This window comes from Episyrphus balteatus, chromosome 4 (genome assembly GCF_945859705.1).
Source record: "Episyrphus balteatus chromosome 4, idEpiBalt1.1, whole genome shotgun sequence".
Classification (NCBI taxonomy): Eukaryota; Metazoa; Arthropoda; class Insecta; order Diptera; family Syrphidae; genus Episyrphus; species Episyrphus balteatus.
The window spans coordinates 45,734,576-45,758,945 of record NC_079137.1 but is presented as its reverse complement, the minus strand read 5'-3'; the positions used below and the strand labels follow the sequence as shown (position 1 = coordinate 45,758,945).

At 29.4% G+C, this 24,370-nt stretch overlaps 1 protein-coding gene across 3 annotated transcripts in view; it reads left to right on the top strand.

The window, feature by feature from the left end:
• Positions 1–24,370, top strand: part of LOC129918321 (protein kinase C, brain isozyme) — a 246,542-nt gene that overhangs the window by 139,097 nt on the left and 83,075 nt on the right. For 2 of the 3 annotated variants that reach the window (XM_055998796.1, XM_055998795.1), the window contains exon 2: positions 17,728–17,754. The exons of the other annotated variant lie outside the window; for it this stretch is intronic. In XM_055998796.1, the coding sequence (XP_055854771.1) occupies positions 17,728–17,754 (27 nt within the window). The remainder of the gene's footprint in view (positions 1–17,727; positions 17,755–24,370) is intronic. 3 annotated transcript variants of the gene reach the window in all.

Genomic DNA, 24,370 nt, shown 5'->3' with positions numbered 1-24,370 from the left:
TGCTATTGAAAAATATTTGCATTTGCATTAAAAATAAAATGCACGACTGGGTCGCACGAACTTGCTCTTATAGTTAAAGTTGCTTAAATTTTTAAGACCTTTTATTTGGAAAAAAAATAAAATTCGTTTTTAAAAAAAAAATAAAATAAAATCTGAAAACAAATTGCCCTCCAAAACAAGTATGCAGTTTTGATTGATATATTAAGATGCATTTTTACAAAAAAAAATTATCAAAATCGTTAGAGCCGTTTTTTAAAAAACTAATTTTTTATAATAATTTTTTGGAAAAAAAGTTTTAAAATAAAAAATGTGGACGCCATTTTGTAGAAAACACTAATCAACATCTAAAAACAAAATTTCAAAAAAATTCAATGCACCGTTTTCGAAAATTTGATTTTTCAAAAAAACAATTTCAAAATTTTTTTAAAAATCCAAAAATTATTTTTTTTTGTTTATATTTAAATTACATAAATGCTTCTTCACAAAAAGTTTCGTTGAAATCGAATAAGCAGTTTCGGAGATAATCGGATTTGAAAAAAACGGTCCTATGGCAGGTACCGTTAATAATGATTTTCAGAATAAAAACATTTTTCATTAGAAGATATACCTTAGCTTAAAACTAACATTTGATTTTTTTAAACAAAATCGTTAGAGCCGTTTCCGAGATATTTCAATTTTACTAAAATTGGTATATGACAAGTACCGTTATTTTTGGTCCAAAAAAATAATTCCAAAAACCCCTCTGGAGAGTCGCCAAATAACGCTACATACCAAGTTTGACATTAATCGGTCCATCCGTTTAGGCTGTAGCTCCTTATACAGACAGACTGACAGACTGACAGACAGACAGACTGACAGACAGACAGACAGACTGACAGACAGACAGACAGACAGATAGACTGACAGACAGATAGACTGACAGACAGACTGACAGACTGACAGACTGACAGACAGACTGACAGACAGACTGACAGACAGACTGACAGACAGACTGACAGACAGACTGACAGACAGACTGACAGACAGACTGACAGACAGACTGACAGACAGACTGACAGACAGACTGACAGACAGACTGACAGACAGACTGACAGACAGACTGACAGACAGACTGACAGACAGACAGACTGACAGACAGACTGACAGACTGACAGACAGACTGACAGACAGACTGACAGACAGACAGACAGACTGACAGACAGACTGACAGACAGACAGACTGACAGACAGACTGACAGACAGACAGACTGACAGACAGACTGACAGACAGACTGACAGACAGACTGACAGACAGACTGACAGACAGACTGACAGACAGACTGACAGACAGACAGACTGACAGACAGACAGACTGACAGACAGACAGACTGACAGACAGACTGACAGACAGACTGACAGACAGACTGACAGACAGACTGACAGACAGACTGACAGACAGACAGACGGACTTCCGGAACCCACTTTTTTGGCATTCTCTACCATCGTAATGTCATGGAAAAATGTTATCTCAACTTTTTTTTTTTGTACGAATGCATAACTTGATATATAGTACCTATGTATATCGCAAGTAAAAATATGTACTGCAAACAAAAGATTTTCTACTTTCAAAAAAAAAAAAAAAATTCCAAATTAAAGATTTTTTAAATTTTGGCTATTATACATAAGCTATTTCAACTATAACATTGAACTTAAAAAATAGCCAAAATTGTAAGAAATCCGCAGATAATTAAAAAAAAATTACCTACTTAATTTAGCATTGAATTTTTTTTTTTTTTTTTATGTACAAAATTTTTGATTTGCAATACATTTTTTTTATTACAAATATTCTTCAGTTGCAATAAAATTTTTTTATTTGCACTAAATATTTTTTTATTTCAAATGCATTTTTTCAATTGATGGATAATCGCTTTATCCTACAATTTTGGTAAAGTAACTTATTCTATCAAGCCAATAGTTTGGGAGATAAAGACCGATTCGCATTTTTCAAAATGGTGGATTTCGACAGGGGCTTGGCATCCCGAAAACCAGGACTTAAGCTTTTCTAATACCCTTCTTTCAGATTTGAAAAAAATCAGCCTTCCTATATTTCGTTCCACAAAATACCTGTTTATTCACTTACTTTCCTGGTACTACTATTTTAATAGTCAATAAACTACTATTTAAGAAATACCCCGATTTTAAGTATTCTTTCTCTGAGTGTACCCTTAAAAAAAAAAACTTTTTTTATCTAGCGCTTGTCATAAATTTCAAAAACATTTGATTCTGATAAAGAAAAGTTTTCTTAAAGTCCATTCACATCTGTTAACAATTTTTTAGGGGTCTTATCCTCAACCTCCTTAAAGAAATGGTTTAGAAATAATTTATTCCTTTTTCTGGTATTTTAACTTTTGAAGTAGCTAAAGATACCTCATACTTAAAGTTGTTTATGAACAATTCATGTTTTTAACCGCCTCAGGTGTGCGTGCTGCTGTAGAATTATTTCCAACAATTATTCATTCTATTCCCCCAACCCCCCTTTTCATTAATAAATTATAAATTCTCAAACAAAAATGCTAATGAAGCATGATTTTTCAATTCTCTTTTCTTTCGAATAAAAATGAAACAAACAAAAAATAAAATAATACACAATAATTCATCTACAATAATACAATCACTCCCATATCCGACCAACCACAATAAAAAAAAAAAAATAATAAAAATGGCTGAAAAAGAAAAACCACCTTGCCTCAAGGTAATCCTGTGTGTATACTAGTCGTAGTATACAAAAAAGTAATCGAGTGATATTCATATAATTTATTAATTGCTGTGAAATAAACCAATAATACTCATTTTCGATGAAACAATCTGTGTTTTACCAGATTATTATTGACCACAGAAATAACCTCACACATGAATTCATATTTTACAGAGAAATGATAAAGAACAAAAAGGACAACTTTAAAAATAATGAAGTGTAGGTTATCCATTTTTTTTTTTTGGTTTATCAACTATTTTGAAACGATTTTTTTGTAAATTTTCATCAATGTGGGGATAATTTTTGGTAGGTAATTAAAATAATTACAGTCAAATTGGAATTATGGATTATTTTACTTTAATTTTAGATTCAATTTCAATGTTTTTCTTTGAAATTTGACCTTTGTGTGGGTATTTAAATGGCGAGACTTCTTTGACAGTGACGACGGAGAATTCGACTTATTTAAGTCTATGTTTATAAATTGCATTCAATCGGTACAATTTTATCTCAATTTTTGTTTTAATTTTTTTGTTTTGAAATTGTTATGATATGGCAATTAAATAAACAAAAGAAAAGTAAAATAATAAATGATGGCTATTTTTCTGTATCAAAAAGTTTTTAATAAATTTTCTTCAGCAATCAACTGGTGTCATCCTTAAGCTGAAAGTGTTTAGAAATATTTATATTTTTTCACTATCACTATCTCTTTTGCACACTGCTTCCTATTCTTAATTTTTTAGAATTTTGACTGCGGGATTTCGGGTTTTTGGATTTTCGGGATTTTGGGTTCTTGTAGGGGAAGGCGGGGCATAATGGGCCCCTTAAGGTAAAAACAACACAAAAAAACATACCAAAAACATGTTAATTATGTTCAAAACAATTTAATTCATTAAATGAGCATTAATTACATAAATTAAGGAGATATAAAATAAATAAACTTAAAAATTCTTCAATTTGTATTACATTTTAAAAAATGGTTTAAAAACCCATTTTGCCCCATGCATGGGGCATAATGGGCACAGGTTAGAAACGGTGGGTATTGGGTTAATGATGTTACTGAAACGTCTGCAAATGTTACTCGATTCATCATCTACATCCTCCTCGCCGGCACAAGAGCAATGGGCCCACTTTCCGTAGGCTTTGAATGGCACAAATCCTTCTGTTGATTCGGAAAACAAATGTCCCCAATAAAGACATTTTTCATCTTTTTCGCTTTCCGAAAATTCTATTTACCTCTTCTTTTTTATTTTTGCGACGAGCTTTTTTCTTTCTTTGAGGCAGATTTGAAGTTTGGAGTTTCAGCCTCAAGGGCACCCATGCCCATTATGCCCCATGTCTTATTTTATTAAAAAGTTGTCTATATTTTTTTGTCAAGTAACTTAATAAATGAAAAAGATAAAATAAATAAACTTACTATATGCTTAAATGAGAAAAATTAAACTTAAAATGCATTCATAGTCTAAAAAGGCACATTTTACTTTGACTCAGAAATACATCAACTCAGCTGAAAAGCTATTTTTATTCACTACGAACCATAGATATCATTTTCACTCAATAAGGAGATTCCCCCGTATTACCACAGATAATTTTAAAAGGAAAGATGCAAAATTAGAGTTGGCACTCTATTCAAACAAGAAATACGAAGGGGGCCCATTATACCCCAGGGGCCCGATATGCCCCGCTTTCCCCTATGCTCGGGATTCTAGATTTTCTGTATTTTATGTTTTCGGAATTCTGACTCCAACCCTAAAATAAGTTTTGATTGTGTTTAAAGAAAAATTAATTTATTTGTTTTTTACGATTATACTGATCGAAAAAATTGCTTAATTTTAGGTTGAAAATTTTCGAATTTAGAAAATTCCAATTTAGAATTTTTTTCGTTAAAACATTTACTAAAATATATATTTTTTTCTGTTAGAAAATAATGTCAAAAACGCAAACAACTTTTTATAAAATATTTGTTTTTTACCAAAAATTTTGAATTTTTGCTAGCCTCTTTTTAACGATTTTCATTTAATACAAATTTTTAAATTGGTTGATTTTTGTGTTCATACTTTCATAAATAATTAATTTAATGTTAATAGATCTTTTATAAAACACTGATTTGTATATTTTTTTACAGCTCTGCGTTCTTTAAATTTTCATTTCCAATTGTTGGAAAGGACAAGTATTAAAAAGTCTTTGCTTTGAATGCAAATTCATCGCATTTTCTTAAAAACAAGAAAAATTGTATAGAAACAAAAAATAAAAACAAGAACAAAAAAAGAACTTTAAGTATTCCATGCGGAGATGTGAATGTGTTGGCACAAAAAAAAAAATAAAATGAAAAAAACAAAAAACAAGAAACACGACGAAACATTTTCTCTTTGCCTTATTATTATATGATTTTGTACTTGGTATTGCGTTTAGGATGCGTAGCATAACAGTGCCCATGGCACTAACATTTTCCATTAAGGATACCAAAATGCGGTCGGCTTAGAGTGTTAACCTTATTTTTTTTTCAGCAAGGAGAAAGTATATATGTATAAAAGTATAAAAGGAAAAACAAAAAAGAACATGAATAATAAGACAATGTAATTGGAACAAGCAACCGTAATGTTTGTACAAATAACCTTAGAATTTCTCTCTTATACTTTACTGGATATTTGAATATGTGTAGGTACATATGAGTTAAAATGAGGAAGAACGCACCTATTGCTTTAATGTAAATGAATGTGTACTTCTTGTACACGCATAAAATGTGTTAAAACAGGGACGTCAACAGGATGGATGTTGACAAAAAAATTATTCTTGGATTTAACCAAAAGTACGAAAGGAGTAGAATACAATACATATTATCAGGACTTTCTTTCTTTTGTTCCACTAACCAAGCGTATGTAGGATATCTGAACTGAAGTTTATTGTAAGAAATTCGTCTAGTCGTAAAATTGAAAAAAAAATCATGGTCTTAGTAAGTTAGAGTAAATCTGCCAAAAATACCTTTCATGAAGTGGTACAAAACTGTCGAGAACTGGATTAACTTCAAAGATCACCTTTAATTTGGTCACTTTAGCGGAGATCAGGTCACCCTCTATTTTTTGTACTCTCCCAGAGCAGCGTTACAGACTGGAACTTTGATGTTCACGTTTAGGGCGCAGCTCTCTATTTCTATTCATCAGGTTTCTACCAATATTTACCGTTGTGTGATCATTTGGTGGACTTTTCTTCCAGTCCTAAAGCCAATTAAATCATTTGAAAACGGCTTGGCAGCTTCCTGGCATTTACACTTTAAAATGTGTTCTTCAATGAAATAAAATGCACGACTGGGTCACACGAACTTGCTCTTTAAGTTCAAATTGCTTTAATTTTTAAGACTTTTTATATAGAAATTTGGAAAATGTAGGTACTATATAGATACAAAAACAAAAAGAAAAAAACTTAAAATTCGCTAAAAAAAAATAAAACAAAATCTGAAATCAAATTGCCCTCCAAAACAAGTATGAAGCTTTGATTGACATATTAAGATGCATTTTTAGAAAAAAAAAATTTCAAAATCGTCAGAGCCGTTTTTTAAAAAACTAATTTTTTATAAATAATTTTTTGGAAAAAAAAGTTTTAAAATAAAATTAGTATGCCATTTTGTAGAAATCACTAATCAACATCTAAAAACGAAATTTAAAAAAATTCAATGTCCCATTTTCGAAAATTTGATTTTTCAAAAAAAAATTTCAAATTTTTTAAATCCAAAAATTATTTTTTTTTTTTTGAAATTTTGTTTTTGGCTTATATTAAAATTATATAAATGCTCCTTCACAAAAAGTTTCGTTGAAATCGAATCAATACTTTCGAAGATAATCGGATTTGAAAAAAACGGTTCTATGGCAGGTACCGTTAATAATGATTTTCAAAAAAAAATTTTTTATTAGAAGATAGACCTTGTTTTAAAACTTACATTTGAATTTTTTAAACAAAATCGTTGGCTTGAATGTATTCATATCTTGAATGTATTCATATCTTCTCGGTTTCTTAGTCGAACCACCTTCTTGAAACATTCTCTTTCTTAATTGGACCATCTTTAAAGTTTTAATTCGTTATCACATTACCCTGTTAAACTAATCCCACAATGGGTCACTGTGGTGTATGCGTACTATTTTTTTCTTTAGTTTTTTCTTTCTTTACTATTTTTTCCCATAATTCTGCCTGTATAATGTTAAATACTGATAGCCAAAATTAACGGTACCTGCCATATATTCAAAATGAAAAAATTAAAATTTCTCAAAAACGGCTTTAACTGTTTTGATAAACAAAAAAAAAATGTCTTCAGTCCTAAATAAGGTCGAATTTTTCAAACAATATGTTTTGAACCGTTATTATTGGTACTGTTTTATTGGTTTCTGATTTTCGTAAATGACCGAAATGATTTCAAATAAATGTTTTATGTTGAAGCGATTAGGTCTAGGATCTTAAAACTTAGCAAAACTTTTATAGAAAAAATTATTGAAAACGATAAATATTTTTTTAATAATAAAATTTAAAAAAAATTGGAACATTTTTTATTTTCGATTTTCAAAAAAAAAAAAAATCGTTGTAGAAACAATGATTCATTTTGAATTTAAAACCTTTAAGAGTTCAAAAATAAACTTATTTTTAGTAAAAACCTCTTACATTTTAATGAAATTTCAACATTATAACAACATCGTGATACTCAGTTGTGCATTTTATTAGACTGTATCTAGAATTTAGATAAGTTGATTTACTGGTAGGTAATTCTATCTTCTTTACCTTATGTTTCTTATTGTTTTTCTAAACATAACGAAGGAAATAGAAGCAAATACATAAGGGTGGGTCAAAAAAATCGAAATTCGTTTTTTCGATTTTGTACTCCGAAAAATCGATTGCTAGACACCTCTAGAATATACACATTAAATATGAACTCTTTATATTAATGGGAAGGTCCTCCGCTTCGCAATTTTTCGAAAAAAAAAAATCATTTTTTTATTAATTGACTTTTTAGCAAATTTGTTTACATATTCTTGTAGAAAATTGAACGCTCTACAAAAAAGGCCTTATACACTTTTTTCAATTATCTAACCGTTTGTTTAGTAGATATTTGAAGTCCAAAAATCGAGAAAATCTTTAAAAATTCGTTTTTTGTTCTTAATTTTGTAACAAATAGAAAAATTATAATAATCAAATGCGCATGACATATTCTTGAAGGAAACAGATTCTTCCACAAAAAAGGTCTTAATAACTTTTTTCATTAATCTAACCAGATATTCGAGGTCAAAGTTAAAAAAAATTATAAAAACAATTTTTACTTTTAAAAATTTTCAAATTCACTGAAACTTTATTATTTTCAAATTAACAACATAATATTCTTGTAGGGGCTTAAACTTTTTACAAAAAATTCCTTGGCATTAAATTGATTGCTTTAACCATTTAGAAGATATTCGTATCCAAACCAATGGCCACTGATTTCAATAGTTTTCTTATGACCCGTAATGCATTGCGATTTGGATACGAATATCTTCTAAACGGTTAAAGCAATCATTTTGATGCCAAGCAATTTTTTGTAGAACGTTTAAGCCCCTACAAGAATACGTCTTGCCAAATTGAAAATAATGAATTTTCAGTGAACTGGAAAATTTTGAAAAGTAAAAAATGTTTTTATAATTTTTTTTTTTTAACTTTGAACTCGAATATCTTTAGATTAATGAAAAAAGTAAGCAGGACCTTTTTTGGAGCAATTAATTTCCTTCAAGAATATGTCTTGCACGTTTGATTATTATTATTCTTCAATTTGTTACAAAATTAAGAACAAAAAACCAATTTTTGAAGATTTTCTCGATTTTTTGGACCTCAAATATCAAATATCAAAAATACTATATCGTCGCTGTAGTTCTAATACCTTGTTACCCCGAAAAATGCGATTTTAGGCTAATGATGCAATATTATATTGTTGGAAAAAATCCGGATGTAATAGAAAAGATTTTTGTCTAAAATTAATATTTTTAGAGCTTCTCTTAATCAAAACCAGATCAATCATTTGTATTGATTCTCATACATTTCATACTTAGTTTTTTGTCTCTTTTGAAAAATCTACTTTTTGGGGTTACGAGGTATTAGAACTACAGCGACGATTTGTAATTCACATTTTCAGATTTTCTGACGGCCCTGTATAAATATAATATGTCCATATTATACATATAAGCACTTTCATATATACAAGTTCTTTGATCCTTAAATTGTACGAAAAATTTAAGTGCCGATGTCACACGAAATGAATATTAGATTCATTTCAAATGAGCTTTTAACTTCACATTTTTTTTTTTGTCAGGAACCGTCAAACATTTTTTGTTGACAGGAAGAACGAAGTAATATTCTATTCATTTTTTGTTCTTCCTTTCTTTTGGGTGACACACGTGCTTATATGTTTGAATAATAAAGTTGAGTTTAATTTGTTTTAGAAATGCCTCGAATTTGTAAAAAAAAAACAAAAAAAAAATGATGATTAAGGTCCTTTTGTATTTTCAGGTGTACATAATACATGAAGAGTATTTAAATATTCAAAGGATGTCTACGGAAGGGATACACATTTTAATTTTCCTTATTATTTTTTTTTTTTGTGTTATAATAATTAATTACTTAAAGTACCATGAAATTTTTGACACGTGTTTTCTCCAATTAAATATTAAAATATGAATATTTCTAGATTTTAAGTAGAAACAGTAAAAAAAATATTTATTAAAGACCTTTCAAAAAAAAAATTCTACAAAATGTTTACTTTTAATTTCACAGTTGTTGAGTTGTTATTTTTGTATTCATGTGAAGTTTTCATCACAAAGGAAATCATTCCTCGTATCCTTATGATTTCACTCACATTATGACCCTCTCTTACCACTTCTTCATACCAATTGAACAAAATTTCTTAAGAGTGCCAATAACCCCAGGCAACAATGATCTAAGAAAAGAAAAAATGCCTACCATTTCACGCCAGCAAAAAAAAAAAACAAAATTAACAACAACAACTTCTCTTTAAGAACTTCCTGAACCAAAAAACTCGGATGCTGTGCACATTATCGTTTTACTGGCTTAAGTTCCCCTTTTTTTCTTTCTTCTTCTTCATATATAAGTTAAGGTGACTTTGAATGTTTCTGCTTCGTCACACGTTGTTAACCAAAACACAAAGAAAACAGTAGAAACTCTATAATATACGTGAATATTGTGTCCCCAAAGGACAAAATCCTTCCAATGGCTTGGTCTTTTGTCGATTATGTCTTCTTCTATAAAAATGTTAGTGTTGTGTTGTGTGTGTAGCATAATAATAATAATAATGCATTAAGGTCTGATAGCAGCAACTGGTGCGTAATACGTAACCAATTTGTGGATGAAAATATTTCTCAGTCATGCGATTATTAGTTGATGAATGAATATTTTTTGTTGCTTTTTTTTTGTATTCTTGGAGCTCAAAACGTTTACCACTTGAATACAATAAATGGATAAAAATAGTATTGAGCTTTTGTCTATCATAGAATATTGCAGTGAATGGGTTTTTGTCTAGGTTGTGAGAAAAAAAGAATGTGTTATAAATTCTTTTTGTTTTAAGTTTCATGGATCTTTAACTTTTTTTAATAAGACTTGAAATTAACTCCATTGTTTGACTCCTTTTATATATTTAGTTACCTAATATTATTTCATGTAAGAGACATATACGAGTACTTTAAATTCAAATTGGATACTGATTCTTATTTCTTGTAATCTTAAAGTATTTTAGTTTAAATGGGAGTTTCTTGAAAATAAATACGATGTCATCGCCCGTAAACATATAGTAAAAATTCATTTCAAGGCGTTTAGGTACCTACCAAACCAAGAAGAAGGTTTTAAACTCAGAATATAATTAAGAAACAGTCTTAACTTTCATTTATTTGGGCTCTACTTTGACTTCATATCAAATCCAAACATATTTTATAACAGCTTGATTAAACTGGTAAACGCGTTTTCTGTGATCTGATTTCTATAATATGTCAAATTATGCTTTATTCTTCTTTTGTAGTAAAGGGAAAACAAATTTGTTTGATCAAAATCCATACAAAAATCGAAAATTCACAGTTTTACAAAAATTGGGATTTTTAAACACAACAAAATCCTTAATTACAATCTGGTGTTTGACATCACTCGAGTGGGATTTATAAAAAACTAACTTTTATGTTCACAGATATTGCTCTTGAGATCAATCTCAAGAAAATACTGTGAAAAGTTTGAAAAGAGCTTAAGCTCATTTTTTTTTTGCATACTACCCAATGTTGCATAGCATAAATAAAAATGCAGTCTAGCAATTCTACTTAGTTTCTTTTTTGTAATAGCAAATTTGTATAGAATCGGCATCGTTAAATTCGTACAGAACGTTCTGATTTCCAGAAGCCCAAAAAAAAAACACAATAATGAAATAATAACCAATCAGCTTCCGTCATTTATTCAAAGCTTTTCAAAATACAATCACAGTGGTTTCAGCTTCTCGACTGTATCAGCTTTTTCGCTCGCTATCTAGCTTTTTGCAGCCTTTTCGATGCCTTGCCTGAAGTACCAAGCAGAACTTTCTAAAGGTGTGTCTGTGCAGGCACGGAAAAAATAAATATTATGCGTTCTAAGGTATCCAAGAAAGCGACAATCACCAATCATCTTTCGTGAATTGATTGCAATCCTTTTTAACCAATCCATTGACTGCATTCAAATGATTGCAGTCTTTTGGGAATGCATGCAGTCTTTGCGGTCTTTGCATTTGTTTGCAGTCTTCTTGCATTCTTTTGCAATCTTTTGCATTCTTTTTGCATTCTTTTGAATTAAATAAAAAAAAAACGCATTTAAACGTCTTTGACCTTTTCCTAAAACGCACCGTCAATGTCAAAATTAAAAACGCATTGACAGCATTTTGTAGGCGATCACACAACATGACATACTAAGAAAAGATTTTAGTGTAACTTTTACGGCAGGGAGTCAAAAGGTTGTCGATTTCATCCAGCTTTATCAAATTTCTATTCAGAAAATGGCGTTGAAGATTCCACTAATTTTACTCACTTATTTCTAGTTTTAAGGTAACGGAACACAGTTTTCAAAGACATTCGCTTAACCATTGGAATATTCATACTTGGCTTACGTTCGAGCTCAGAAAGCTTATATTTTTTTCTCAAATAACAAATAATGTTGTAAAGAAATAAGGCGGGAAACAGATACATTCCCGAAATTCTGAATTCAGCAAACCCAGAATCCCGAAAATCCAGAATGTCGAAATCCCAAAATCCAAAGTTCCCGAAAACCCAAAATGCAGGAAGTTGAAAATTACAAAAAAAAGAAAAGATAAAAAACTCTTCAAAATTGTCTGTTCATTGATTTTTTATTAGATTATAGGGTTTAGGATTTTTGGTTGAAAATATCTCAGGAACTAAACCTCCAAGAAACTTTTGTATCAAGATAAACTGGGGTCTAAAAACGACTATGAATATGCCACACTTTTCTTTTGATGTCTCAATCGATGAATTCAAAGAAATTTTTCTAAAATCCATTTTTTTTTTCGGGAAAAAATGAATTTTTTACCTGAATGTGTAGGCCTGTTGATTATGAACCCATATCTTAAAGTTTAAACAAGTTTCCAGACTTTGGTCAAAAGATATCGGCTTTGGAATGCAAGAAAAAGAAAGAAAAATATTTGCATGTTTGGTAACAAATATCTCAGGAACCAGACCACCAAGAAACTTTGGTTTTAAATTATGAATATAACTTAAAAAAAACCACTCGATGGATTTGGAGGAAATTTTTAAAATTGGAAAATAAACCCTTGGATTGCTTGCAAAAATCAAAAAAAAAAAACAAGAGATTTGTAGTTTTTTTTAAATTTTAATCAAAACAAGTTTCGAGACTTTGGTGACACGATGTCAGCTTCGATATATATATTTCTTAATCGACTGAATAAATTGATAAAAAAAAATTCAAGCAAGTTTTGAAAAAAAAAAATTATATTATTTTTACCACAATTTTCATAGAAAATTAATTTGAATTTAAGAATTATTCATTTTTTTTTTTTTTTTTGTGTAAAAACAATTTTTTTTTTCGGAACCGTGTTGTTAAATTATTTTAAATATAATGTACATCCCAAATTTTGTATTGAACAATTTTTAAAAAATTTTATATTTTTTCGATAGCAAGAAGAATTGACCAAGTTGTTCCCGAATTTTATTAATATTTCCATCTCTATACCTACTACACTCCACTAAAACTTCTTAAAAATGTTTTTATACTTATTTCCACGAAATAAATTTTACGATCAATTTGAAAAAAAGTTCACTTTAGTTTTAACACCGCCTTAATTTTTTTTTTATGTCAGAATTTCGCAAAAATATATATGTATTTTAAGAAGAGAATTTTTGTGTTTTATGAAATTGCTGATATAAAAACATCAATAAAAAAAACAGCAAATGCCAAATTTTCTTAGCTGACCAAAAAATTTAATAAATTCCACATTAAATTATATTACCATTAAAAAAATATATATAAAACATTTTCTTTAATGATTTTGAAGACTCTCTGGGAATGTTTTAACAACTTAATTATCTCCCACTTTCATAGCAATAGCACATTTTATTTCCATTTTTAATGAGAGTCTTTTGAAAATAACAAAAGACTTAACCAATATCTTTTTTTTGTTTTATGAAAACAACAACAACATAAATCTATTTCAGAAAAACAAAAAACACTATCAAAATATCCTTTATATCTGGCGTGTGCGTCCATAAAGCAAACAAAGTCAAGCGAGAAAAACAACAAACCTTCTTGCTGCAAATGAAATCTTGATATTTTACGGCGCTCTCGTATACATCACGGAAAGAATCAATTTAAATTTTATATCTTCAGTCTGATGAACAAAACAGAATAAAAATACTGCCTGCCACTGTTATCCAGGACGAAAATGAGTTCAAGCTTTTTTCTAATACCACGACTTGTAGATAGAGTCCTTTCTTCGTCATAGTCGCCCATATCGTCATCGTCGTCGTCTCTCTTGGCCGGTTCGAAGACAGGTCATAAAATTATATTACATTTCGCCTTCGACAAAAATGCTGCTGTAAGTAAATACACGTCTTTTGAGTGGGATGGGAATTTCATTTTTTATAAAAAAAAAAATAACCCTCCAAGGATATCAGACAGAAAAATTCCTTCATTTCATTACGAGCAATGACCCTTTCTTTCACTTTGTGGCGATTGGTATTCAAGAGTGTGGATGAGTGTTTTTGTGGCACGAAAATTCAATATCACATTTCGAGGTGTTTCCAATCCTTTTGCAAAATTACACAGAAAGAAGAGTATCGGTTTTTTGTTGTCGCTATTGGGTCTACAGTGACTTGTTTATTTTTTTGTGTCTGTGTATTTTTTTTTTTTTGTATTCTATTTTATGTTTATAGATTATATACAACCACATAGAAAAACACATTATCTGAATACTTCCACTGATTGCTGTAACATTGACAGTTATCACGTTACCAGTAATAAAGCCGCAAATTGGCCATAGACTGTTAAAATGTCAAATCCTTATCCCATTGCTGAAAATGTTGCATGTGGCCGCTTCTCTAATTGCTGAATTACCCCATAAGCCAAACGAACACTCTGAATATATAATTTCGATCGAAAAATAAAAAAATAAGGACACGAGCGGGAGTCACGCAAATAAACAGAGCCATCAAGGAGATAAGAGCTTTGGGGGCAAACACTATCTATATTTTTATGAAATTATGTGTCATGTTTAGGATAGATAGAATTTTTATGGTTTTTTGTATCTCTTTAAAAAAATAATGTTAAATGTCATTAATTTGAATATATCTGCCGATAAATGGATGAGATTGGAATTTTGAATGAATTTTTCTGATTTAATAAGAGGCACTATAACGATTATGATAGAAAATATAACCTCACATTTTATTTCCTTCTTTCTAACTTAAACCATTTCATTCGATCAATTAAGGTTTTTAATAGTGACAATATTCACAAAATTTAGATTTTTATAAAAAAATCCGTTTAAAAAAATATTACATAGCTTTCTTAAAATTTAATATAACAGCTACTAAAATCGATTGAAAAGTTAATTTTTTTCTTCGAACGGTACGACTTTACATGCGTTGCTCGATATTTCTGCAAGCAATGATCGCAAGTTAAAGCTTAATTTTGATAGCTTTTATAAGTGCTATAAAAGGATTGGCAATCTTTTTTGTGGGGTAGATCTTTTGGAAAATTTTTTTGAATAACTTTAAAAATCAAAAAAAAAAAATGCGGTTTTGATATTTTGTTTTTATTTTGAAATCACTATTATCTTAGGCTAAAAAGAAGGATTATAAACGCTACATAAGTGGTTTTGCAGCAAGAAGATCTGGTCACTCCTTTGGTACTTGGTAGTTTAGTCAATCTAGAAAAAATAAAGGTATTCAGAATGATTCCATAGTTTTTCGACGTCCTCTTTTCGAACTGCTCTCAGCTGACCAAAACTAACGATATATTTATTTTTATTTTTATTTTTTTTTTTTTTTCAAAAACATTTCTATCCATTTTGGTCGAACATTTTTTGCGTAATGCTGAAAATATAACCCGATTACTGAAAATAAGAAAAATATTTTTTGACAAAATCTTCACAAAACACATTTTTCGTTTTAAAAAAATATTTTTTGTTCAAAAATCAATTTTTTGAAAACAGTTTGATGAATTTTTTTTTAAATTTCAGTTTTAAGTGTTGGTTAGTTTTTTTTTTTTTTTGTTAAAAATGGCATCAACTTTGTTTTTTTTTTTTAAGAAACTGCTCTAAGGATTTTCAAAATTTATTTTTCTATAAATTCCTTTTTTTTATTTAAAAAATCGAATGGCGTACATAGCGAAAAAACAATTTCAAATAAACGAAAACCACTTTCATTTAACTATTTTCTATACTTTTCTATACTTTAATAATTGTCTAAAAGTTTTTGGAATGATGCTTAACTATTACCGTCTAAAAAAACGTCATCAGGGCCCCACGAGTTATTATGTAGCAAAGAAACTTGGGGTCGAATCATGACATACGTTCGTTAACGTATGGTCGCTATATGTCCTTGTCTTTTTTACTGATTAGAAAGAAACAGCAATATTCAAAACGATAAAGTATGATCGTAATCGTGTGCCATGATTCGATCCCTGTTTATATAAATAAAATATGTATAACTCGCCAACCAGACATCAGAGAAACCCTTGGGTTTCATATATGAATAAAGTTTTAAAAAAGCTTAAATTTAATGTCTCAATCGATGGATTTGGAGGAAATTAAAAAAAAAAAAACTCATTTTTTTTTCTTCAAATTTTGGAAAAAAATTTGATTTTTTTTTACCTAAATGCATCGGATAATGTCTCATTCGATGGAAATTTTTTAAAATTTATTTTTTATTTGTAAAAGGGTAGGTACCCCTTGAGTTTTCTCCGAAAATTTCTTTTGCCCCGGGCCCCTGGCAGCTCAACGCCAACGTACGCCTCTGATTTATGAACAAAAAACTTGTTGGCACTACAATTATAGGCCAGCATTATATCAAAACTATCCACACAAAGACTTTTGATTTTTGACTCTGACTTTTTGGGGTAGTATAAGACAATAAATGAACCCACTTAAACCAATTTTTACTTGCGATATATGTAGGTACTATATATCAAGTTATGCATTTGTAAAAAAAAAAAAATTGAGATAACATAACGATGGTAGAGAATGCCAAAAAAGTGGGTCCCGGAAGTCCATCTGTCTGTCTAAACGGAAATACCGATTGACTTCAAACTTTCTAGCAGTTTTTGGAGACTCTCCAGAGAAGTTTTTGGAATTAATTTTTTTTGACCAAAAATAACGGAACCTGTCATATAAAAATTTCGGAAAAGTTTAATTTCTCGAAAACGGCTCCAACGATTTTGTTAAAAAAAATTCAAATGATATTTTTTAAACAAGGTCTATCTTTAGAAGAAAACTTTTTTTTTTTAAATCATTATTAACGGTACCTGCCATAGGAACGTTTTTTTCAAATCTGATTTTCTGCAAAACTGCTTATTGTATTTCAACGAAATTTTTTATACAAAAGCATTTATATAATTTTAATATAAGCCAAAAATAAAATTTTGAAAAAAAATTATTTTTGAATTTTTAAAAAAATTTTGAAAATTTTTTTTTGAAAAGTCAAATTTTCGAAAACGGGACATTGAATTTTTTTGAAATTTTGTTTTAAGATGTTGATTAATGATTTCTACAAAATGGCATACCAATTTTATTTTAAAACTTTTTTTCCAAAAAATTATTTATAACGATTTTGAAAATTTTTTTTCTAAAAATGCACCTTAATATATCAAATAAAACTGCGTACTGGTTTTGTGGGGCGATTTGATTGCAGATGTTGTTTTATTTTTTTATATATATGAAAAACTTTGATGCAGGCTCCAGGTCAATAAAAGATTTTTATATGGTATCAACTTTTACTTCATTTTAAACCAATTTAAGTTTCTTACACACATTAAATCGTCATTGTCTTATTTAATTAAAAATTTTAAACAATAATAAATATATATCACTACAAAATATTAAAATTGGTATTTTGTTATTAAATAACTCAGATTTTTTAAAAATGTAGTCCTTGCAAATCCACTCCTCCGTTTAATTTTTGTTTACACACTGCGAGTTCCAGGAAATTGCAATATGTATCTTACTTTACTATTATTTATGCAAATGACCCTCATTGTCATTTATAACACAGAACCTGATAGCAATTTACAGTTTTTTTTTTTCATTTTTATTTATATTTATTTTGTTGAAATTATTTATACAAACATACTACATAGCTTCTCATACTCTCATACAGCTCATGCAGAAGAAAAAAATACAAACAAACAAATAAATAAATTTAATATTTGAACACAACACATTGACCAATTTTTATAATTTAAAACTTTAATTTAAATTTTTATTTGATTCTTCCTTACAGTGGTTACCAAACTGGATATAAATGGTTGTACGTATCCAATAAATTCTTTTTATCTAAATCGTCCTTGCCGCTCGAAACAAAATGGTTTAGTGTGTGTAGAATTGATTTTTGTTGTAAGTAAGGTTTATTGATTTGAGGTTGTTGGTATTTTGGAAATTAAAATTATTTCACTCAACATTTTTTTCGCTTAGAATTCATTAAATTAGAATATTTTGAAGGGAAGATTGGTTCATTTGTTGTATTTGGTTTGATTTATTACCCAAGTCAGAAAAACAACTTCCTGGTTAAATTTTACATACTTCTTTTGACTTGGGTACTTAAAATATAAACATCTGTATTTTGATTGCATTAATTCTAAAAACATACAAAATCTTTGGTCTCTTGGTCCTTGTATTCGTAATTATTCTCTTCATTCTACTCGTACAGTCATTTAAGTATTTTGAAAACACTCAAATTCATTTAGAACTCGTAGACTTCTTGGTTTTCAAATTACACACACATTGATGGTGAACAGCAAAAAATATAATTATCAAAAAAAAATTATACCACATTCATCTTTACAATTAGATGTGATGTATTGTTTATTATTTTCTTTGAAACATAAAAAAAAATATAATTTTAATTTTCAGGATAACTAAGAAAAGGAAAAAAAAAACCAACCCACTCTGTTTTATATTTTTGTTATTTTTAATTTGTTTTTCAATTTAAAAATACAAAATAAAATAAAAACAGATACAACACGTACATTCAACTTTCCGTGTTAAACCATAATTATTATTCGACTGAATTTTTCCTACAAAAAGCTGGTGTTGTTCTGTCGAAGAAAAATATAAAAAAAATGAAAAATAAAGCTACAAGAAAATTAATGGTAATTTTAAAATATGGCGCATACACATAAATATACAGCTGTACCTACGTTAACTACTAGACTGGACGAGAAATATTTATGGAATAACAAAAACATGTTGAAGGATTAATACCCAGTATACATTTGACTGTGCACCATGGGAACAGATATTTTTTATTATGGTCTTGATGTAAAAATATTGGTTGCTTTTTATTTTTTATTTTTAAGGTACAAAATTCCAGGTAAGGTTTTTAAACATTTAAGACTTAACAAGTATTCTATAATGAATAAATATATTTTTTTTATTCTTTAAAAAAATTCAGGACAATTTTCCTTCATTAACAAAATTAAAAAAACAACAGCTTTCCCATAAATTGTCTGGTATAAACTGAACTGAGTAACCATGGAATGATTATATGTATAATGAAGAAAAAAAATAGTTTTCACAGAGCCTCGAGAAAAAATTAATATAAGATACATAAGTTTCCCCCACCAGGTGGTATGAAGTCTTGAAAGTACTAATCCTTTGACGGACAGCAGAAATTACAAGAGAAACCGTAACTTCTCTAACAATAGCAGACTTAAACAAACTTAGCATCTTCTATAGAAACACAAGACTTGTGATATCGTCTTAGATTTTAAGAAGAATTAAGGTTAAGTGCAGTATTATCCTGGATACACAGGCGAGTTAAACCTCTTTTAAAGCGGGGACAAATATTCAGAATTTAAAGAAATAATGACTGAAGTAACACAAGGTTGAATTTTTAGACCCTGTTTTTTTTTTTTTTATTTTATCTGCGTAGATTTTTAGCAAGATTGAGATCTAAGTAATTGCAAAATAAACATTGGGACAGCATCGGGGCCTTAAATAGATGCAAGGATGTCACGAGAAATTATGTAGGTAATGATGAATCCAGTTTATATAAATAAAATACCTATAACTCAGCGAAACATTTGGTTTTCAGGTATTAACAGATCTTAAAGAGACCTTTTTTTTATGATGGGTTGGGATGAAATTTTTCAAAATGATTTTTTTTTCGGTAAAAAGGAGTACCCCTTGAATTTTTTTTCGAAAATCTGAAAAAAAAAGAGGTTGTCTGTAAAGCCGGTTTACGGACGATTATTTTACGTGATAACGTTTAAAATGAGTCAATTGAAGCGTTTACTTTTTTCAAACAATCATAATTTACAAGAAAAAGCTAAAAAAAAAATATCTCTTTTATTTTCTCATTAATTAATTTTTTGTATTTTAAAAGCTTACCAAAAAAATTATACAATTTAAAAGCCAAGTATTTCTTCTTAAGAATAAAACCATTTTTAAATTTTTACAATGCGGAAAAAGTATAAAAATAATTTATTGAAAACAATCATTTTCGTCAACAAAAGCAAAGAAAGCATGAATTTTTATCTTCTCACGTCATTAATTCCATTTTTTCCCTAACAACCTACAAAAACCATCTGAAAGCTTATTGTCTTACCTCAAAATATATATATATCGATCAGGTCTATGAGACATCTACAAAAAGAGCTAGAATTTTTTGAACTCGATCAAATTTCACTAAAAAAAAAGCAAAAAATATATATATCATGTGAAAGCTTATTATTTCACCTTTCATATGACGTATCAATCTCATTTCAAAGATGCATACAAGAGAAGTTAGAATTTTTTAAAGTCAACCATGTCGAATTTCCAGACTGAGATTACGGTACTTCCCACACTGGTGGCTGTTCGGGGGGCAACAGATCTCCACTGGTGTTTTGAGGCTTTTCGCAAGTTTCTTGATTCAACATTGTGTAGCTTGTAGTTAGTTTGCCGTTATGTGTGATATACCAAATGAAAGGTAATTGTATCAGGATGCTCATAAAAGTTTAATAAAATTTCTATCTGCTCTTGGTCAAAAGTTATAACCTGTTGAATTCTAAAATTTTATTTTACCGTTATCTCAAAATTGTTAAAATGATTGAAACTTCGCACACATATAGTCGTAGTCATGGTCTATCATTACTACATATACTTTATTCCTGTATCTATTAAAGAAAAAAAGATAAAAATAAAAAACGATGAAAAACGGTAAAAAACGTGTTTTTTAAAAACTTGTTTCTTCCGTTATTCAGTCAAAACTCACTAAACGATTCCAAGTTTTTTCAAATGTATGCATAAGGCCAAAACCTACATGACCTATAAGTTTGAGATTTTTTTAACTCTCCAAAAAAAGCTAAAAATCAAAAATTACTCAAAAATACCCCTAAAAAACAAGGTGTTTTTCAAAAATTCATGTTTCGAAACGCAGAGTGATGAACAAAAATCCGTATCAAAAGCCTACTTTTGTTCCCTCATCTTTCACTTGGCATCTTTAGAATTGTCAAAAAAAAAATTTTCCCTACCCAAAATCATCATGTTTGTACACGTGTACAATGATCAAACAAAACGTTATAGCTTAGTTTAAAAATTTTTAAGAATTTTTTCTTAAATGCAGTTATTCATAAATTAGTTTCATCTATCTATAGCAAAAAAATCAACTCTCTACAATTCGCGTTTAGATTTTAGCCTAAATTTCATCTTTCCGTTTTACCCCTGTTTACTCTATTAAATGACGGAATTTTTAAAAATACTTCATTTCGATTAAGCTTTAGGTTATTATCTTTCAAATAAGCTCAGGGCCGGATTTACCAGAAGGCTGAGTAGGCTGGAGCCTAGGGCGGCTGATTTTAGGGGCGGCAAATTCGGGGACCGATCCACAGTGCGTTGACTAGTGGACAAAAATAAAAAAACAAAAATGCAATATTTATCTTCTAAGCTATGGAGCTGGTCAAGCATATGTTAAATTACTGTTTTTGTCTGTTTTTAATTTTGTTTTGCTCATTTTGGGGGATTAGCGGGACTTTCAAAAGCACTGAAAAAAATTTTAGTCATTTTGATAGCTCGAGATTTTATTTTTGTGCATTTTCATTTGGTTCGTGTAAGAAAAGTACCAAAGTTTTATTTTTTTTTTATTTGTGAATAATAATCATGGATACATTGAGAACTTGTATGAGTAGTTATATTTGATTTTTTAAATAAATTTGAATTTTACTGAATTATCGAAAAAAGTTCCTTTTTAAGGCATAAAATTTCATCTAAATTAAGCCTACAAAGTTGTAGTAGCAAATTGTAGCACAATGATTTATGGCATTATCTTGTGTTGTTATTGTTCTTTGAGAACACTTTTAGTTTCATTGCTAACTTTTGCTAACCTTCAAAATATTTTACTTTTTGTAGGCCAAAGTCGGACCAGAAAAAATTAACGACTTTTTGAAAGGTGGATTTGTTTTGGCAAAAACAGGGGAGAAGATGAAGACATTGAAATTATTTTGAATTAGTTAAGTACTAGCAACTGCCACATAAAGTGTTTTACGAAAAAAATTGATAAATTTCGACATAAATCTTGATCCGAGGAGGAAGAAATGCATAAAAAACAGCTTTTTAACGCTTTTTTCCATTTTGGCAAAGTATAGCAACATTTTTAGTGTCGTTACACTGTATTAATATTTTACTTTGTGGAAATGTAAAGTTTTCATGCTAATTTTTGCTATCCTTAAAAATTTTCAACATTTCTAGGACAAGGTCAAATCTTTAAAAAAATTAAAAATTTATAAAAATGGATTTTTTTTATCTAAAAATCACGAATTGAATATGTTAATAATTATTCTGTATGAATTGAAGATAAACAAATGTTCCATACAATTTAAAAATGATCTAAAATACAAATTAAGTTTTTTGACTCAAACCTCGACGATGGGAACAATGTTCATGCTTTCTTCGAGAATCATCATGAAGCTAATCCTAAACATAGACTTACTCTTCCTGATAGCATTTTAACCTCTTGATGAAGGGGAACTAGTCGTGGAAGACACAAACACTACATTTAAAAGCGTCGTCAAAGATGAAAAAAAGGAAAATTTGCAAGCGTTTAGCCTTTAGCCACTAAAGTGGGCGTGGCAGAGGGCGGAGAGGGTCAAAACTATTTTATATTTTTTTAACTCATCTAGATAATCAAATTTCCTAAATTCGGTGCAAATGGTGCAAACCGTTTTTAAGGTATAAACAATCATATACAAAAGTAGGCGTGACAGGGGGTGGAAAGGGTCTAAACCGGTTTTTTTAATTTTCACACTCATCCTAAATTTGAATCAAATGGTGCACGCCGTTTTCTAGATATAAATAATCATTCACAAAAGTGGGCGTGGCAGGGGGCGTGAAAATTTCGTCTATTTTTTTTAAATTTCTCTTTATTACATCTACAACAATTTTTCTTTGCCAAATCAATTCCTTTTTATAAAACTGATTTTTGTCCACACTCTCCATACAATCGCCGCACTGTGCGATCTGTTCACCTCATAGAAGTCAAAAAGATTTTTCCATGACGACTTTCTGATATCTTAAAGATAGAATTCTATAAAAAAAATTTCCAATGACTTTTTTCTCCCGTTAGTCATTGCACATTCCATATTCTAGACTAAAACAGCAAGTTCGCCGCCCCTCAACTAGTAATGGGCACCTGCGCCTTTTGCACATATTTTGTATGAGGAAATCCCCCTTAATACGTAAGTCGTTTGTATACTAAAATGACTTGGGAGCTTAAATTTGTCTTAAATTAGAAATTTATTTGGCAGCCCCCTTCGCTCTTCACCCCCCTTTTCGACGACACGATAATTGTTTTACTTAAGCCTCAATTTTGGTGTCCAGAGCGAGTCGTTTTTTGTGTCGTTTTAGTACAAACGACTTACGTAATAGGGGTGAATGTATTCCTCTTTTCCCACAACAACCCATACATGCCAGTCCAACTACTGGTTGGAGGCTACGAACTGGGAAACCCATGGTTGTACAAAAAGAACCAGCGATTTACCAAAGCTATCCGTGTTTTACTGGCGAAAATACAGCAAAGATTCGGGTGGAAACCGTGACTTTTAAAGAGGAATCTCGTGATTTTAAAGGGGCAACCAAATTATTAATTTAACCGAACTAATCCTACCCTTGGTTTTAGTGGCCAACCCGTGCTTTAAACGACACGTTACATGATTCATTTTTTCCCGGCTACCGAAGATTTTGCCAAAGCAATACGTGATTAGAAGATGATTTTAGCAAAAAAAAAAACACAATCGTACAGCAGCGACCCATTCTTAAAGTGTAGAGATTATGTAATTTTTCCAAAGTAATTCGGGATGTTTTCGGAATGATCCTTTTAACGGGGAAACCAGTGATTTTAATGACGCGACATTGTGATTTTACCCAGGATTTTCATGACGTTAAGAACAAACCTGTGCACAGCTGTGGTTTAACCAAAGTGACTCCTGATTTTCGTGCAAACCATCATTTTAATGCGGAACTCAAATTCATTGAAATAAAATAAAAAAAAAAAAAATCTATTTTTTAATACAGCTCTTGTATTTAATCAATTTTCAATACAAAAAATGTTATATTTTAATACTTTGAAAATATTAAAATCATTATTAATCTTTTTTGTATTCAATTTCAATATTTAAGTATTAAGTTTACTACTTGTAATACAAAAATTATTAGAAAATGACCTCCGTGGGTTAAATTCTAATCTTGTATGAAATTTAACACCGCTGTATTAGATTTTAATATTTTTGTATTACATTTTAATATAGGTAATTGTATTACATTTTAATATAATTTTATTACATTGTATTAAAATATAATAGGAATTTATTAAAAACTAAAATAAAAAGTATTAAATTGTAATACAAGAATATTAAATTTTAATCAAACGACAGCCTCAGCCATTTTAAAAT